The sequence below is a fragment of the Strongylocentrotus purpuratus genome, unplaced genomic scaffold, assembly GCF_000002235.5.
Source record: "Strongylocentrotus purpuratus isolate Spur 01 unplaced genomic scaffold, Spur_5.0 spur5_scaffold_5, whole genome shotgun sequence".
Lineage (NCBI taxonomy): Eukaryota > Metazoa > Echinodermata > Echinoidea > Camarodonta > Strongylocentrotidae > Strongylocentrotus > Strongylocentrotus purpuratus.
The window spans coordinates 16,152,958-16,172,958 of NW_022145611.1; the positions used below are offsets into that span (position 1 = coordinate 16,152,958).

The following is a 20,001-nucleotide window of genomic DNA, read 5'->3' on the forward strand; positions in this document are numbered from 1 at the left end:
ATACGGCAGTGGTTAATGTGTTCCTTTTGCTGTTATCTTTCTCCCCCGTTTGCTACGAAGGAAACTAGAAATCTTAATGAGTCATGGTTAATATTCTCCATTCATGTCCCCTTTCCATTTTATCAGCTTACCGGTGTACGTTGTTTGGACCTTGCGGGTGGGATTCTCGTGTAACGACATTGCTTCTCATTAAAATGTCTGTCATCACCTCAATTATTGAGACTTTAAGATGGCCGAGCAGCCTAATCAATACATCTATAGTTTTCCTCTAGGTCGTCCTACAGGACAAGATATGCTTCCCTCTCCCCCAGGCACTGATCCTGATGGCTGGGGAACTAGAATATGTAGGAAAGAGCGAGAGAGACAGAGGAGAGAAAGGGAGGAGAGGAAGAGATAGAGAGACAGATATAAAAGGGGAAAGGGAGAGGAAGAGATAGAGAGACAGAGACAAATGGGGAAAGGGAGAGGAAGAGATAGAGAGAGAAAGAGAGACGGAGACAGACAGGGACAGAGGGGAAAGGAAGAGGAAGAGATAGAGAGATGGAGAGAGAGGGAATGAGAGAGAAAAAGAGGGAGAGAAAGTGAGAGAGACAGAAAGTGAGAGAGAGAGAGGAAGGGAGAGAAAGGTAAAGATATGGTGAGTGAAGGAGAACAGGGAAGTAGTAGGACTAGGAGGAGAGGGGAAGAAACTAAAATAGGTCAGCAACTTGACGTGATCTAGGTTGACATGGTCCCAGGACATGGCCAAACAGGATTGTACCATGTCACAATGGCTTCTTCCATTGTTTCCCTTCGACCTATTAATCATGCCCACAGCGGCCAAAAAATCCCCCTTATTTATTTGTCGAGTCGCGTTCTTGGATCAAGTGATCGCTTTCAACAAAGGCTATTAATAATCTCACTGTCACCCCCTGAGAAAGGCGTAACCATATCATCAACAAATTGGAAGTTTTTTTTGTTTTGAAATTCACCTAGTCAAATCCTCCGATGAAAAGGAGAATTCCCAGGAAGAATATTTATGACAACTTCTAAAAATTAAAAAAAGCGTTTATCTGAGCTGTTAATCAATTTTGTTTAAGTAGGCTTCAATAGATTTGTAAAATTCATTTTTTAATTATTAAACTTACTCAAATGTTTTCCTTTTCTGCCTCTAAAACAAAGCATGCCATTATCTCTCTCCACTTTATACTAAGACTTGTGAATAACTGCTGATTTTTTTATTATCAATTACTGCCTCTCTGGTTTCATTCTTTACCTTTTTACTTTTTTTACCTTTTTACTTTTTTTACTTGCCCTTTTTCCTTTCATCTCATTCAAGCCACTCCATCGTTTTCTTTACTTCAATATTCCAACTTTCATTTTTCTTCTTCCTCTATTTCCATGCAGTTGACTCATGGATCATATCCTCTGTTCAGAACTAGAAGGGAGTAATTCTCTGTTAAGCATATGAGTTAACTACTACCTTCTGGTTCCAACCTCCAAGCAGGCATATCTGCTATGAATGGGAGGGAAAGGTCAAAATGAAGGGGAAAGAATGGGGGCTGTGAGATCATCTTACATTGATCGGTCCACTGATTTGGCTACCCTTAGGGTGCTGAAGTTCGACTTGAATATTTTTGATACAGATACAGGATAGAAGGATAATAAGAGAGGATGAAAGAGCCTCTAAATTACCAAGGTTAGATGGCAATCTCCAAAAACGATATGAAAATACCAAAACAAGAAGAGTACCATTGCCCTTTTGTTCCAGAATTATTACTCATTATTATTGGAGGCTTACAAGCTAAACTTGTGAAATGTAGATTCCTTTCTTTTTCCAAAGACCTTTGTGTCAAAGCCATCCAATTGTACCGTTTTTTCTTCTTCTTACGACATGTGAGATTTCTATTTTTTGCAGAGGAAGGTTGGCTGATATGTTAACCTACAAACTTCTTCACTAATAAGAGAAGTGAAATCTTTTTATTGACAGCATAACAACAACAAAATGGCATTTAGATGTTACCTATCTTGATTGTTTTCCTCAGGGGTTTAAGGTTGAACTGTTGGTTAGGACATGGACCTACCTTCTTAGTAGGTCCACGGTTAGGACAAGCATGAGGTCAGAAGCCCTGATCATAACAATGCGTATTAACTTAATCAGCCACTGGCATTGTGTTCAGGAGGAGTAAAACAGGTAATCACTGGTCACGGTGGTTTAAGTCCGGAAAGTGGATAATGGGTGTATGAAAGGGCTGACTCACCCCCAGCCCCAGATTGTTAGGACTCAAGTCATAGGAAAGCCGGGGGATATCAGCTAGGTTGGACTGGATAAACTAGGAGGAGATGGGGTCCGCCCATGTATCGTCCTCCTCCTTCCCCTCCTTATGAAGGAGACTGCATGAGGGGTGTAACCGATGAAGTGGTGGGGTGGGCAAGCAGGTAAAATGCCTGAAATGAACCGATCTTGATTTCAAGAGGTTCAGGTATATAGGGCATATTTCTTTTTGTAGAAGGACAGTTTCTTTATTTAAAGAATTTTGCAATCAAGCTCTTCTTTAAGAACTCTTTTTAAAGCCATGATGTTGATGATGCTGATGATTACATTGAAGGAACTTCATAGCTTTGCAGGATGAAATATATCAAAGGTTGAGATAAGGGACATATTGTAGTATTGGGAGTTCCTCCAACCTCCTACCTATAATGTTCACCTGGACATTGATTCTAGAACTTATACTGCATCAGCTTTATTTATCTTGATGAGCTAATATGATATGGACATACAAAGTACACAACACTATAACAGGATTCTGTCATTTGACACCAAAATTTGAATGCCAGACCCCCAAAGTTTCAGAACATAAAAAGGGCACCCATGCATACTAACCACAATAATTTTGATCTGGAGCTCCATTGTAGAAATTTAAAAAAAGCCTTTCTGGCATAGGAACTATCTAAACCTGATGTAGACTTATTATGCAAGGGAAATGGGGAGGGCTGTCAATAATTAGAATTTAAATCTGTAAAGGATGGAAGATGATGTTATTATCATTTGCTGCAGGAGAGCTTATGGTGATATCCTCAGCAGTGGCTGCTCTCGTATCCCGGCTCCCTGCCTGGCATGTTAGCTGCTACCGCTATAGCAGGCACTGCGGGAGTGCTGGGTTTGGCTTTACGCAGCGTCACTGGGCCGTATCACCTGTATGGGTTGAGGGAGGGGGGCAAATCTCCGGGGACGAGGCGTTCGACGCGGTGATTCACGCTCCCCTTTCTCTGGCTGACATGCCTGCCTGTCATCTAATGCTGAGCTCCTAATTTCCTCTCCGTGATGAGTAACAAAGTGAACATCAGCCAGCCATTGACCTTGATTCGCTTGTAGAAAGACAAAACTCAACAAGAGAGATGCAAGGATTGCCTATCAGGAATAGAATATTCCTACTCGTAATTTGATATGTTTAGCTGATATTCAATAACATTGCCCGACAACAGGTAGAGGGGATAGTAGGTGTGCATGTGCAGTTAGTTAAGGTTAATGGAGATCGTATCAGACATAAGTCTTGCCAAAATCTATCACCCTCTCCGGATTTTCTCGATCTTGTTCAGATTTGATCTTAAAAGTGCTCTTGTATAGCCTCTTTTTCAGCCACAATGCCTACAATTGCTTTCCCGCAAAAAAACAGAGTCTGTATTTTCAGACTAGCTGACTCATCTTGCATGCATTATGAAGTTGAATAACCTGGAGAGGAATTTTTTATGTATGATAATGGAAAAACATCATCCTAAACATAAAGAAAGATGAATAAGTAAACTTGTGTCCATTGTCTGTGAACTCTCTCTCTCTCCTCATTGTTGACTATTTTTTATTTCGTTGCTTAGGGATTCAAGGCAGGGCATTGAACCCTGTGCGCATTTCCGAGAGCCATTGTCTTGGGAGTCCTTTCTTGAGAAGAAGATAGAGACTCTTCAGATTGAAGTTTTTCCATGTTTTTTGTTGTTGACAAAAATCAAGTGAAAAAGAAATTGTTAATATCTTTAACCCCTCATCACCTGAGTAGTCTAGGCTTCAATATATGATGTTTTCTCAAATTTACTATAAACAGTTTACTGTAATTCTTCTGTGGAAAGGTTTTGACAACATGATCTTTACCAATTTTTTGATATTTGAAATAAGTCCTTTTAAAATCAGCTATGATGCATCCATCATCTTGACATTTTTGTCAAGAACAACGAGAACGAAAAAGGCAAATAGAAAGTGGTAGTAAAGAGACAGGAAATCCAGATGATTTCTTCTGATGTGCTGTCAAGAGCTGGACAAATCCATCTTTCAATGTTTTTATTGACATCCCATCAAAAAAGTGACCCTTTTTATCCCTCCCCGAGAATGAAGTGCCCATTAGACTGTCCTGAAAAAGCAGAAGTTAGATTCGTCTTCATTCTCCTATCAAGCATCTTAGAGGCCCCTTTCGCATCATACACCAAAGTCGGTTCTCAGGTCAATTCACGCGTAGAAATAAAGGCAATCGTGTGTGGACATTGCAAGTGTTCAATTTACAATTTTTAAGCACTCACTGTTTCTTTTTCTTCCTTTTAATTTAAAAAAAAAATTTGTGAATCTTATGCATGTAACATAAAATGAAACATGTTTTTTGTTAATTTACATTTACCCTATCTTTTGTGACAAATGTATGCACATATATAATATTATATCATGTAATGTCGTATAGGGGAAGAGAGCTGGGGAATAAATTTGATCATCATTTATAGAATTAAAGATTAATAGGTAAATTCTAAATTTTGCAGAGGCAGCATTAAGGAAACTGAAAAATAGGAATAAATATGAAGTCAGTCATAACGTGGTGCCATGAGAGAAAGAGAAAGAAAGAAAGAAAAACGTTTTCCTCGAGCAAGCAAGGAAGACTGCCCTCTCTCTCCATATGTTACATTCATGCGCTGAACATGATAATGAAGTCCCCTCGAATATTCGTCTGTCAGAGTTGGCACATTTCATATACCAATATATCATAGAGGGATAAAGCCCTCCTTGGGAATGCTGTTGATTTGTTTTTGACTGTCTCCAAAGATTTGAAGAGGTCAGACGAAGGTCGCGGCTAATGCGCAGTAAACACGCAGGTCACTTTTCTCCTTCAAAAGAAAGAAGAAATTCCTGAATTCGATACCCAAAGAGGTTGTTTTCTTCTCCCCGTTCTTCGGCATTGTGCAGACAAATTCCTGGTTGTGTTCTTTCTTTCTTTCTTCTCTCTCTTTCTCCCTCGCTTCAATATTTGACTTCTCTGCATTTTTAATAGGCCTTTTAAAGCGGGTTGTATTTGATTTCAGTCCCTTCGTTGTTATTCTATTTTCCGTGACCGTAACCCAGATATTTGGTCCTCCCGATGAGAAGTTCAATTACTATAGTGAGGGGTTGTTAACCCAAGCAACATACTTCTGTTTCATGAGATTATGTGCTCTGATATGAAATCATAGATCTGTTTGCCTCCATCAACCTTATATTGCTATGGTTCTGTGGAAATTCCGGAAGGAGGTGTGAATTTCATTTTCTTAAAAATAATTTTTTTTCTTCTCTCTCTCTCTCTTTATCATAATCAGAATGTTACTTCTGTTAGATATGAAAAGAGTTTACATTAAAGTGGGTTTTTTTTAACGATGTGGGAGAATATGGAAAGAAACAGGGAAAAGTTTTTTGGGGAGGGGGGGGGGGAGAGAAGAAAGTTCAGGTTATTTTTGGTCACATCATCCCAAAGAGGCAAGAGGGCATAATAAGCTCAAAAACAGACAAACAAAGAGTTGCCAAAGGAGTACGCAAATATTATGGTTACAGAGTTGATTAAAGACTGAATAACTTAGATAGCATGTAATAAATCGAGGCAAGGAAAAAAAGAAAAAAATTATGAAATATACTATCCTTCATTACCTTAACATGCTAACTTTACCAGTGATGCAATGCAAATCCACTTGAATTAGGTCAAAACTAGGGCAAGACAAGTACTTTGATATCTCTGGAATCATGTGAATTATCTGACATTTGGTAAACCTGTGTAAGATAAGAATATTTCATCTATTTCAGGTATGGTTGAAAAACCTCCCCACAAAATGCATGTATTCTGAGCATAATTCTGCTTCATAAATACGTATACGTAAATATTTCACATCCTGTGTCAAGTATTCTGGATTTATACTCTCATTTTAATCTATTACAAATCACAAAGATGGAAGCGGTCTGCCCTAAATTGCTTCCAACATCTTATTTTCTTAGCTCTCTACGGTGGTGAACGTAGGAGGGCAGCAAGGGAAATCACTGTTTGTTGAGGACGAGCTTAAATTGCTTATTTCGTGTTTGATCAAAGTCGTCCTCTTCAGAATATAGATGGAGGTTTTTTCTCTGCGTATGGGAGTCCTGTGTGATTAGATGAAATGAAAGTTTGTCTTTTCGGACAATGCAAATCACTCTTTATTGGCATGATTTCTTTCTTTCTGCTTTCAATAATAACTGAGCGGAACTTCTGGGGTAATGATTGTGGATTCAGTCAAAGGAAAAAAAATTGAAGGGTCAGATTTTCCTGAAAGTCATAATATTTCTGTTTGAACATCCCTTTTTCATAGCTACGATTTTGTTTTGATGACAATTAAATGTTACATTGTATTCAAGTATCCTTTCTTTTATATTCCGTTTTAACTTTTATGATTTGAATCACCTGTATGACTCTGACTCTCTGTACTATAAAAGTTATCTGCATCATCAAAAATTGGTAACATTCCTCCAGGAGGGGAATGACAGAATACATTATGCAAAATACTTGCAATAATTTGACAATGTGAACAAATTTTGGTTTAGATTTTTAAAAATGCAATTTATCACTAAAACTTATTTAAAGAAAATAGTGAATACTGTTTAATGATATATTTCAACCAATGCTTCCTTTTATTCCTCTTTTGTGTACCAATAGATGGAGGATTAGAGAACAGTCTTGGCTCAGGAGATGGAACAGGGGAGGATGATGATGATGACAGATTAGCCAAGAGACAGAAGAAAAGAGGCATCTTTCCCAAGTCAGCTACCAATATCATGAGGGCGTGGCTATTCCAGCATCTCACAGTGAGTTACCTCCTTTTTAACCTAGTAGTTACTTAAGGGGTAAGCCATGCCTTTGATGAATGTTATTGGTGATATGTCAGGAAAGCATCAGCAAACTTTAAGTCTGTATTGTGTGTATAGAGAGTCAACATCATGAGGATGTGGCTATTCCAGCATCTTGCTATAAGTGGTTTATATCTCTCTTCAGCCTAATTAGCACTTTTTAAACTGGTTTACTGCATTGGTGCTATGACAGGCATAGATCAACAAATTTAACATCTTTGACTAAGAGAAACATCAACTAGCCTTGAATATAAATCTTCTATATTTATAAAGTCATCATATGAAAGGCTGTTTCAACATTTGTTATCTTATTCTCATATGAGGAGAACTTGCATTAAGAATGCATTTTGGGACAGAACATATTAGCAATCTCTTTTCCTCTGACGTTGCAATATATTGACATAGAATGTAACAATCTACCATTGTATGTTATTCTCATTTTCCAAATTTTTAAAGAATCTGAAGCGGTACTTGTGATCCCATTCTCAAAATTCTTTGACCCAATTCCATTTTCAGAGGGGTATGAAAAATCACATTGTCCTTGCCACGTACAGACCACAATTCTCCTATGGTTCTAATATATGTCGTTTGAAAGGGCAGCATTCTTTATCGTGTACATGAACTCCCTTTGAAAGGCTATGTTGATCATAAAAAGGGGAATTGCAGCAGCGAGTTTGCTGGCGTTGGTAACCACGCAACACATTAGCATTAGGAGCTTCGACGACGATGAATTGAAAAGGAATAGTTAACTAAGGGCTGTTCATTCTCCAGTCGTCTGCATTGTTGTTTATCATGAGCATGCTAGCTCACCCTCTCTCAACTCCTAGCTGCTCAGCCAGCCAGCCATTCTCTTTGGAGTTTGTTGCTATCGACTGGATTCGCAACCCATAAATCATCCCGTCGGTAATAATTGAAACGCTGGGTCGGTTGGCAGGTAGGGTAAACACAGTGAAATGGTACGTCCAATAGGATCAGACTTCCAGGCACCAGCCGTGGCAGGCCCTGCAAAAGCACACGCTCATTTTGTTTTCATGGGATCCTCTCCATTTTTTCCCCTCTCCCCTTTCCTCATCACCATCCCCTTCTTCGACCATCATCTTTCCCCTCCTCCCTCCCCCTTCTGTCGATGATTCGTGAATACGGGCTCTGGGAAGCATCTCACCGTGACTTTGCGCACCGAGCGGCTTCCCCGTCCACGTCGGCCCCGTGCGAATGCATTCCCGGTCGAAATTAATGCGCATACGATGTCGTCCTGTCGTGGGCTTGCCCGCGAGTCTATTAACGAGCGTGCAGAACGTATTGTGGGGTGTGATTGTTTTTGAGCTGGGAGGTGTAAGATTTTGATGTATCTGCATGCGTCTTCATGACAAGGTTCTGACAAGGGGAATCATGAGATGAGGCCGGGTCATCGGAAGAAGTAACCATATTTTCCCCACATAATCGTGGCACTGATCAAAACAGTGCTGCAATCCCAAGAAGTTCATGATTTGTGTGAAAATAGAATGGTGTAATTTACTGCTTGTGAATGATATCAGTTGGCAAACACATTAAAGGTATTCTCCATCTCCGTCTCCATGTCTCTTTGTCTTTCTGTGTTTCTTTCTCTTTAATTGAATAGGAACATCCAAATGGAGTTCCACAAGAAAGCATAACTATTTTATTTCTTCAAGTAGAAATCGCTGATTACACTTGTTACAAAGCTAAAAGAGTAAACATTTTTTTTATCAAACAAAAAGAGAAATTTTTTTTTGGAAGGAGTGCTTGCAATTTTCCAAGGGACCCCCCGAACCATAACACAGGAAAAATGTTGAAATATGAAGGAAATGCTGAGAAGATATCTCAATTCCCTTGCATCCAGAGGTCACTCACATTTATTTTTGTTGGATTGTAACCAAAAACATTTTCCCCCTCCAATCATTTTATTTGGCCTTAGTTTTGAGTCTATAATTTTTACTCTCTCTTTCTCTCTCTATCTCTCTCTCTCTATCTGATTGTTTATTTCTCTTTCATTTTGTCTTTCCTCTTTACCATCCCATATGTTTTGATCCAACTTTATTATCTTCCTTAGGATTCAGTACCTGCCCTCTAGTATATACGTGCATATGATTTTTTTCTCAGAAAAGCACTCGATTTCACTGTATTTCTCTCTTGCCAATACTTTTCCATCTCTCTTCCTGTTTTTAACTACTTCTTTCTCTCTTAACATTATATGTCTCTCTTTTTGTCTCTCTGTGTCTGCATCTCTCTGTCTGTCTGGATCTGTATCTCCCTCCGTCCTTCCCTCCCTCCGTCATTCCCTCTCTTCCTCCCTCTCTCTCTCTCTCTCTCTCTCTCTCTCTCGCCCGCCCTTGCTCTCTCCCTCTATCTCTCCCTCTCTCTTTGTTTTTATCTATCTTTCTTCCTATCACACATTTGATATCTGGGCATGTCTCTGTCTGATAGCGCACCTAGTTTTACGAGTGACCTCCTTTTTTTTCATCCCTGCAATTCTACTGCTTCCGCTAATCCTGCGTCTTGCCTTGCTCTCGGAACCTCTTTGGAACCTCTTAAGGTCTTGCAAACTTCTCCAGGAGAAATAGAGTGCGACCACAAGACATCCACAAAAATAATAGAGTTGAGAGAAAGTTCATCACCTAATAAATGTGTGGTGATTATTTTTTTTACCAATTTTATTCAGATCTTAATCATTTTCAGATTTGAATTCAAGAACTCTTTTACACTCATTTTTGTCTTTCCTTTCTCTTGTATTGAAAATTCACCTGTATTGCTCTGAATCTATTTCCTTTGTCACTTACGTCAAGATGATAATCATTCATGCTTTTATGTTTCCAGCCTAATTGTGCTGTATTTTTATGGAGTCCCTGCAGAGGATGAATATTCTAAAAACAAACGAAGAAAGTTTCCTATGTAAATATCTTCAGGCTAATAGCTGGGAGATGGTTATCATAACTGATTTCATTTCCTGTTCCATTTTTATGTTACTCTATGGGTTCCATTTTGAGAGTACTGAAAATTTAATGTCCGGATATGTCTACGTATTAGAAAGTAATTATGAATAGTACAAGCTAGGTGTTTTTAGTTTTTTCATTATTTTTTTTATTTCTCATTTTTAATGCCCTTTTCACTTTTTGATAATGCTTAAAACAATGAAAATTTGGTTTTATCACGTCAGTAAGTTAATTTTTATGGAAATCATTGTGTTAATTTTAACCTGCCTGGAAAATATCTGTATTACCAGTTAGGATTATATTTTACTGGAACTTACTAATTTCCATCCGTCGTGCTGCGATATAGGCTTTTATATACATGTGTACTGTTAGATAGTATAGTATTCAGTAGATATTTCTCACTTGCTCAATGATAATCATGCCATATTAATGTGGCTACCCTGGGTACATACAACCGATACTGATTATTATTATTCTTCATTAGATATGTATAATTCGTTCGAAGTTAATCATGCCATGTAGACACTACGTAAGCAAACAGGGACAGATAGTCAGACAGATGAATGAATAGTATACAAATAATGAATGGTTATGAGTTCAATAGTGCGAATATGTTCATGAGTTGAAAGATTAACATTCTATTCAACGAGGCGTCAGCCGAGTTGAATAGAATTAACGTTAATCTTTCAACGAATGAAAATATTTGCACTATTAAACAAATGAAAAACATTCATTATTTGTTTTATACAACATCGAAGAAGACCTAATAGAACGTTAATCAACAAATTATGCTTTACTCCTTATAAAGATAAATTAAAGTTCGAGTCAAGCCTTCTCGATTACATGCAGATTGCCTTCGCGTCAGATACACGCAGGGATACGCGCACATGCAGCAGAGAGGTACGCAGTCTGCATATAACCAAAAATGCATGGCGCATATAACCAAAAATGCACGACCGTGCAATATACCATCTATTGAATATCATGTGACCAACAATCGTCCAATCAAATGACGAGGATCCACGTAGGTGTTGTATAAAGTGGATTAATAGATTAAGGGAGGGGAGGAGTAAACACTAAAGTGATGAAATGAGACGGATATGGTTTTGTTGAGTTCTCTTTTTTGCTTTGTCTCCTTGCAGCATCCGTACCCTTCAGAGGAACAGAAGAAACAGCTTGCTCAAGATACAGGTCTCACCATCCTCCAAGTCAATAACTGGTATGTCTTTTCTCTTTTCTCTTTTACATAACATAGTTATAAGCAGTGGCAAGACATTGATCCACATTTGCCACTCTCCACCCAGGAATCTTTTGAATGCAGTGAGCACTGATGACATTGGTAGCTTAGCAGAGCCGGGGTAATAATGCAGTGCCTTGCATGGTGGATATGTGCACTTTAGAAGATCCAATATTATTATTATTAACAGTCGGTCTTCTAGCTGCTTACTAACATTTTAGCAGTCAGGTAAAATAACCACCATCATTAACTTGGGACTTATTTAAGACTGATGTTCTTAGTTATTTTGCCTCCAGAAATTTGGTATAGATTATAAAAAGGTAAATATCATGTTTGCACATATCAGTAGGAAATGTTCTCTGCTAAATACGATCGGGAACTTTCTTGAAAGGCCTGCATTCGTGTTATTTTTTAATTAGGTTTATAATGCTGTGGAGACTGGAGAGGTTATCGTATGTACTAGTGTGTATGTGCAATATGCTGAAAGTAGATGTATAAATGAATTATGAATAACCTTAATGATTTTTTATTATTTCAGAGAAAATGAGTTTATTTTTAGAATAAGGTCCTCCGTTATTCTGTTGGAAACCAATTTTTATAAACATTTGTTGTGGTCCTATCAGCAGCAAAAGGTGTATAGACGCAACAGAAAGCGTGTCGTCATCTGTCATTTAAGAAAACTGAAATAGATCATAACCAGCCGCCAATTCATCGACAGATTTGCCTTGTCTGCAGTGGTGTCTCCCGTCTATTGCCACTGATCTAAGAATAGCAAATTTGCCCCGCGGCAAATATTTTATATTTCTCAGAACCATTTTTGTGGTTTTTTATTTCCCCTGGTGAGGAGGCACCACAAATATGCCTAGGGGGCAGAAAGCCTACCCCATCACCTATTATCCTCCTCCCCCTTCCTTCTACAAATGCTCCTCATTCGCCCAAGGCACAAGACCGTCTCATTTTTTAAAATCCATTTGAACAATCCTGGGGATAGGAGTAGCAAAAGTAACATTAGAGGTACAATACAAAGAATTAGCCTAATTTTGAACAATTATTGTGACACAAAACATACGGGATGGGGAGGCCCAACCAGGGATGCATCACCATGGCAACGCATGCAAAAGGATACCCCAAAGAAGTAGGAGGCGGGTTAATAGGATACTCCTACTTAATTAAACTCTCTCTCGATGATCGGCACTCTACCCATAGAACTGCAGCCATCCTCTTTCCCTGAAATATAGTTTCCTGTAATAGGACATCAGCCATGGAGTATATACTCTCCGTTTCCTTCTCCTCCCCATCCTCCTCATCTCTCTCCATCTCCTAATGCTGCGTAGCTTGTAACCCAGCTAACTCCAGCAGAATAGCCAAGCCAAGCCAGGCCAGCCAGCCAGGCAGGCAGGCAGGCATACAGCTGTGAGCTGGAGCCGGTTGAGCAAGCCACAATACCGCCTCAAAATTGGCTTGCTCAGTCAATGAGAAGATACGGGCTGGCCGGTCGGAGTTGGAAGAGGAGGATGAGGATGAGGGTTGGTAGCAGGAGATGGATCGCCGTGGGTAACAAGCTGCTAGTAACGTGACACAGACCCGGGCAGGGTTGGCCTTTATGTCAGGGGAGAGAGGCTCGGCGGGATTGGATATCATACAGGCTCCGGGGCTCAAATGATTCTTTCTATCATTCAAACTTTTCTATCAATATTTCTACCGCTGTCATCTCTCTGCCGAATCCCTTCCTTTTTTCTTTTACTCTCGTCTAGGATATTTCCACCATTCCCTTGTGAAACCAAAGCAAACTATTGCTAGTAATGTAAATGAAGGACACATAATGGTCTTAAGAAATAGGTTTTTGTTTCTTTGGTGAACCAATTTTCCTAATTAAAACTAGATCCTTTACGTCATTCACAGGTTCCACTTCTGTCATTCAAGTTTAATCTTTGCCCGCATCCATATTTTACATGTCATAGCCACAAGTCATTAATTAATATTGGAAGAAATAAATTTACTTTGTAACATGTTTACATGATTAAGATGTACAGTCAGATATATATCGGGACATCCCCTTTGTATGCTGGTAACTTTCTCTTATTCAAATTCAATCAAGAATCTTTTTCAACGAAAAGACTGATTTTATTGCATTTGTGACAATTTAAACAATAGAGCCATTAACGAAAACTAACACCAAACCTTTTTGGCTTAATTGGTCTTTTGTGAATGGTTTAAACGCTACCCTTCATAAAGGTTTAGACATGGCAGACATTTTTCTTTCAGACATTTATTCAGCTTATACCCTGTTTTTTTGTTTCCACTGTTTCTTCTTTTAGGAAAGAGTTATTGATTTTTTTCAGGAAACATGAGACTTTCCTTAAATGAAGGTCACTTCACTGTCTCCTTATTTAGAGAATGAAAATAAAAAAAGAACAAAAAGAAGCTGGATTTCTGCTGGTTTACTCTCTCTCCCTTCTCCTCCTATATAGCTATAGCCCCGCCTAGTTCCCCCTTAAGAGAGCCCTTGGGGGTGGGGTGCTATTTGATTCTTTCACATGCAATTCAATATCCGACACTCGAGAATGGTAGCTCATCATGGAATCTTGCCCCTTACATGACAAGATATCGCAATACAGCCATTTTGATTGAAGCGATTTAGCATTGCACATCATACTCCCTCCCCACCCAACAAACAAGAATGGTTTCTTCTCGAAGATGCGTTTACATGTTTAAAGATGTTGATTCAATAGATGCGTTGGTGGTACATCAGTATAATGGGGTGTGCGGACACAGTATGAGTTAATGATTGTGCATTAGAAAAAATCAAGGATTATATGTTATAATTACCTCTCTTTTTTCATTTTCATAGACAAAAAAAAATAGAAATACTTCTTCTTTAGATTACAAGAACTTAAAAAGAAAGATTTCCCTGTTGCTGATCATATGTTTTTTTTTTACCACCTCTTTATTTTCCTTTATTTTTTATAAAAGATTTCCCTGTAGTTTTCCTCTTTTTTTTTTAGCTCATCAAGGCTGCTATTCATCCCACCTACCATACCTATTTCTTTCAAAACCTCTAGATCATTAACATTGCCCCAATGACATGACACTTAAATATAATTTTCTTAGCAAGCACTAATTATATGCAAGCAGTACTCAACATAACTAGATGATAGCTTGAGTAGGAGCAAATATCATTTGGAAACAGTGCAGCCATTTTATAGGAGGTCTTCCCTCATCCATAATTCTATGCCATCTGCCTCTGTGAATCTTTAGATGGGGGAAATATGAAATATTCAGGTCCGTTTGACTCATTCCTCCTGCACCCAAGCTATGCAAGCAGTGACTTCACCGATTTTTTTGCATTTAGAGTGGGGGTTGCTCTCATTTAACTTTCAAAATGTATAACTTATAGATTTGAATACAAACCATTATTATTCTGGATTTACACACTGAAACTGTCTCATAAAACTATAGTCATAGGTATATAATTTTTGACTGTGTAATAGAACTCATTCCTAATTCCCATCTTGTAATTAGTAAAGCATGTAAATTTTGTTACTAGTTATTGATTTTTCTGAATTTATTGCAAAAACCTGATTTGAAAATATAACCATTTTTCTAAGATGGGTCCAATTTTTCTCTCTCACTTAAAAGATAAATTGAGTGATAGAAGCAATATAGGATATACAAATTTCAGTGTCTATTTCGTTACATTTTGAGCTCATCCGACGTGTATATTTCTGTTCACACCTCTCAGATTTGATCGCTGGGTCGATGAGTAAGAGCACATGATCTGTGACTTAAGACATGCCGCACTTCATGATTAATCTGAATTATTGGGATCAAGTTATTTTGGTATCTAATGTTCCTCAAAATCTTAGGAAGTGGGGAATTATTACCTCGGAAATCTCTCATAATCGAGAAGACTTACGCCGTAAACTGTTTCATCTCTTCCATAAAACCCACTGAGAAGACAACTGTTGTCGAGACAAGACAGCAGGCTTTTACATTGGTGAATATTTTGAAATCAGGAACAAATCATTTTCATTTTGCAAGCCGATAGATTTCTAGTTCATTGAACCTGTATGTTGTTTGTGGCGGGGATTGGAAGGGATTAGTAAATCCACTCTTTGAGTAGTCATTGCTTGTTAAATTGTATCTTTGAAAGCATTTTCCAAGAGAGGATGACAGACATATAATACTTTGATGGGAGCAAAGTAATGTAGTCTGTATCGTGTTCTTGTTTTAAAAGCTTGAAAATATGGATTCACTTGAAGAGAGAAAGGAATATTGGAACGGTCTTGCCAAGGGTGTTGTTATGTTGTATGATAATTTGAGGGATGATAATGGCAATGTTTGTAACTTTTTATCTTGCACTGTCTCTGGATGTTTATCAGTATGTATCTCTCTCTCCCTATCTCATCTCCTATCCCTCCCTCATTCATTACTAGCACTAGCTCTATAATAACAATTGTTTTGTTCGAGATCTATTTTTGTTGGACGTAGTGATGATGATGATGGTGATGAAGATTTTTATAAGAATGAAAACAGTCTTGATAGTTTATGGTGATTTTTAAGAGAGATTTTGAAAGTCAATTAACTCTATTCGTAGAACGAATCATCAACTGCCAATATGCTTGGTAGTAATGCTAATAGTGATTATAATACGCCGCTGATGATGATAAGTCTGATCGAAGTAAAGCAAGAATGTTAAAGGAGACATTGGGGGGAAGATGGCAGACGGAGATAACAAATGCGATATTCATGATGAAAACAGGAGATGAAGATAACAAAGTCTGAATCAATGATGTGCCAAGAGATGGGATGTTGATGATAGGACGTCAGCGAGGGTATCGATGTCGGATAATCATCTCTGCTGCTTGAATGAGTTCCCTGATCCATTGGTATCTAAAAACTAAAAACCCGATCCCAGCTAGGTCCAGGTCGGTTTCAACAACAGGCACTCTTCAGGCTTCTAACAAGGCATTAGATTAGCCCAGGTTCACACTCACAATAGATATAGCAGTGCTTATGATGATTTAAACTTTTTAGGGTAGTGAGAAAAATTGATATGACATTTGATCTTGCAATACAAAATAATGTCTTCCATCCTTATACCTTTGTAAAGAATCATTAATCATAAAACATTGTAGCCTTTTCCTTGTGATTGTTTTTGGCGTTTATGTAGAAAGTGATGGCATATATATTCAATGCTTAGTAGTGAGAATGGGGCATGTTTTAAGGATGGCAGGAGCAACTTTCTTTACCTGTATTTACCTGTATCATAATACAGGCTAGCTCCAACATACAGTTTATTGTGCCAACGGTACAGTGCCCAGAGAAAATAAACTTAAGCTTGATCAATCAAGACCGAAAACCGACTTACTATCAGCATGTGAATGCAGCACGACTGCTGCCAGCCATATGCCAGCTCCACTCTGTGAGGGGCATAACAATCATTAGCATAGTTTGGGATGAGTGGCGCCTACCAAGCATTTTACCCCATTAATCATCTCTCAGATCTTTCACCAGACTCTGGTAGTACCCCCCATTCATGTACCCCCTCCCCCCCCCCCCCCCTCCTCCTCCTCCTCCTTGCCTACTCTCTTGCCCCCTCCCCTATCCAAGTAAAAGAGAGAGAAGATAGAAAATACATCCTTATGGAGTATATTGTCTTGTTTTTAATGTAATGGTAATACAAGAAAAAGATACAGTCATGGATTTATCACAAGATATGACAACTCCAACTCCACCTCCCCCCATCGCCATATTGTCTGTTTGGAACCAGAAGGTCATTAACATATAAACTTCAACACCGAGTTATCCCCCTTTCGGCTTTGAACAGACGTTATAATATTTTCTTCACATCAGATAATTTTTTCTTTCCGATTCTGCTCCCCCCCCCCCCATCTTTCTATCTTTCCTCCTCAAGTGCAGCTTAATTGTACTTTGGCATTGCCCTAACATGTTTTTGTTTTATATATTTCACAAATGAGAATAACCAATTTATTTATTATTTTGAGGTTAAGGTACTAATAGATTTTGTAAAGCATGATTTGTTGTGCTATATGTAAGAATTATTTGTTAACTCTCTACATAAGTTTGTATGATGGACTTCAATTGAAAGTAATCAGCTACTCCATATGCAGGCTCTGTGTACAGTTATTGTTTATCATTCCTCAGTGTAATTTATAAGGAACCATGAAATTCCTGTCTAAATGTGGAGTATAAGGTCAAAGGTCGCTTCCTTTTGACCTCTACGCAGCCTTGGCCTCATAAACATGACCTAGTTGACATCAGTATATCTTTGAGTCGTCAGATCATACTATTATCTAGAGCATTGCAGTACAATACGCTGTGAAACCAGAAAATGTAACAGCATGAAATCTTTACAATTTGTTGTCATGGCTAAAAACTCTCACAAAATTGTATTTCAGTGTTGTGTGGGTTGTGATTTTTGTTAAATTTGCAGCATAAAACTGTCACAAATCAGCATGCTCATGAAAATCGAGAGCATTTCATGTGCAAGGAAATTTCTGGTTTTACAGTTAAATGTCTGCTGAGAGCCAGAAGGGCATTGACTTGCATCCCTGAACACAGAATAAATGCCTTCTGGTGCTCAACAGACAATAAGAAGTAAAAGAAGATAGAAAGAGAAATTAATGACAGAAGAGCATGGGGTGAGGTATGGGGGGGGGGGCTTATAATAAGTATGTGGCTAAAAGGAACACATTCAAGGAGCTAGCTGCATTATCCATGATAACTTGCTAAAGAGGGCATTGAAATTCAAAGGAAGTAATGAAATTCTAAGGGAAAAAGATGATACCGGTATTCAAAGGAATTAAGTAAACTTCATAATCAAGACAAGAATATCTCTATCTACTATGTTGAAAGGGGGAGGGAGTAGGTAACATTATATATCACAGGTTGAAAGGAGTTCTGAGCAGAGAGCATGGGGACACCGTAAGACGTCGTGACATCTAATGCTGTTCCTTGAGTTTCTACATCTCGCCTCTGAGCCCCGGTGGTAATCCAACCATCACTGAAAAGACACCATACACCCTAAAGATTTGGAAATGTCTCAGCAATCAAAACTCTAGAAATTCATGTTTAGGAATGGATTTGAGTCACTGAAAGGGGAACAGAGAAAAAGAATCACTTATCCTGTATTAAACAGAAGAAGTTTGATCCCAGACTTGGGATCCTGAAACGGCAAGAATGCGGAGAACTGACAAGCGATACGGCGTTAGACGGTCGCGGGATGGTCGGAAAAGGCCATGCCTTATTCATGGCGGAATTATGGAGTTACCACCGCCGCGTAATTCAGTATTTTCAAAGGTCTTTGGCGCTAAGGCGAGCCCTGTGTCGCGTTGCAAACACAGAACTTGAATTACCCCCCTGTGTTATCGCTTGTTCATGCAAATGAGGAAGCGTTGCATATTCATGGTTTGAGCTAGATTTGACAGGAAACCTGCAGGCTGAATGTTGTCCCCCCGGAGAATGATGGTCGAGAGGGGGAAACGCCGGCGGGGGAAATGAAGCAATAACAGTTCAAAAAGCCGCAGATGTCAAGGCGGAAACGGCACAGGTTGATCAAGTTCAAGTTCAAGTTTAGGCCCTCTCTTGATGGAGGGAGGGAGGGATGTAGTGGGAATGAAGAAGAGGAGAAAGGCCGGGGCATTTGCATTTTGAATGACAAATCAAGCCAGTTCACCCTTTCACCTTCTTCTTTTCAACCAAAATTCTGAGAAAAATGTGACAGACTTAGGCTATTTTACATCCTTGAATCTTTACCCAGAAATGTTTAAGAAATACTTGTTTGAAATATATATGATTTATTATTTATGATATGATCAAGTTCAGATTTAGGTTTAGGCCCATTTCAGATCATTGGGATGAAGTGAAAAGCTTAAAAAAGGAAAGAAATTATATTTGCATTTTGAATCAAGTCAAATATCTCTTCTACCCCTCTTCTTCTTCCTTACTTCATCTTTTTGTAGCGACAAAAGCTAGCATCAGCTTGATGAATATGGAATACAACAAACATCACTCTGTAAACTTTTTAACTTCTCTCTCTCTCTCTCTCTCTCTCTCTCTCTCTCTCTCTCTCTCTCTATTACCTGGGGAAAGGAGAGGAAACCATTTGACGCGGATCCTGTAAGGATAGTGCAACATGAAAATTAGTTAATTTCTGTTTCTAAGATTTTTCGCTTGCTATAACCTAGAACGGCACTTTTCGAATTTGATGATTTCAGACAATGCAATGTCTCTTTTTTTTTTCTCTCTCTCTCATAATTTCTCTTTTCCTCTCGACTTCAGAGAAAAGCCGAGAATGACTCAAGCAGACAGATTCAGGTCATACAAAATCCCCAGTACCACCCAAAAAACATTTTGACCTGTAGATCCACTCTCCAATTTTGCTTTGTTATTGTACAAAAATGCAATAAAATTTTGATGCAAAATACGAAGTATATGACCTTTTTTTTGGGGGGGGGGAGGGAAATTTTCTTTAATATTATGCAATCTGTTTGGTAATATTTTGAGGCAGCAATTGTGAGTATCGGCTATTCGGAGCCAGAAGGTCTGGACTTTCAGTTAGTGTTAAAGTATGTTAATAGTTGATGCCCTTCTGGTGCTAAACAGATTATATTCACGTTTGGCCTACTTACTTTTGTTTTTTATTAGATTAGTGATACATA

General features: G+C 38.5%; 1 protein-coding gene across 1 annotated transcript in view; it reads left to right on the forward strand.

Annotated features, from left to right (window-relative positions):
• Positions 1-229: 229 nt before the first annotated feature.
• The window catches only part of LOC115929531 (homeobox protein Meis1-like), a 33,696-nt gene continuing 13,924 nt past the window's right edge, over positions 230-20,001 (forward strand). The window contains exons 1-3 of the mRNA XM_030998664.1: positions 230-344; positions 6,942-7,090; positions 11,223-11,299. Coding sequence (XP_030854524.1) covers positions 230-344; positions 6,942-7,090; positions 11,223-11,299 — 341 coding nt within the window. The remainder of the gene's footprint in view (positions 345-6,941; positions 7,091-11,222; positions 11,300-20,001) is intronic.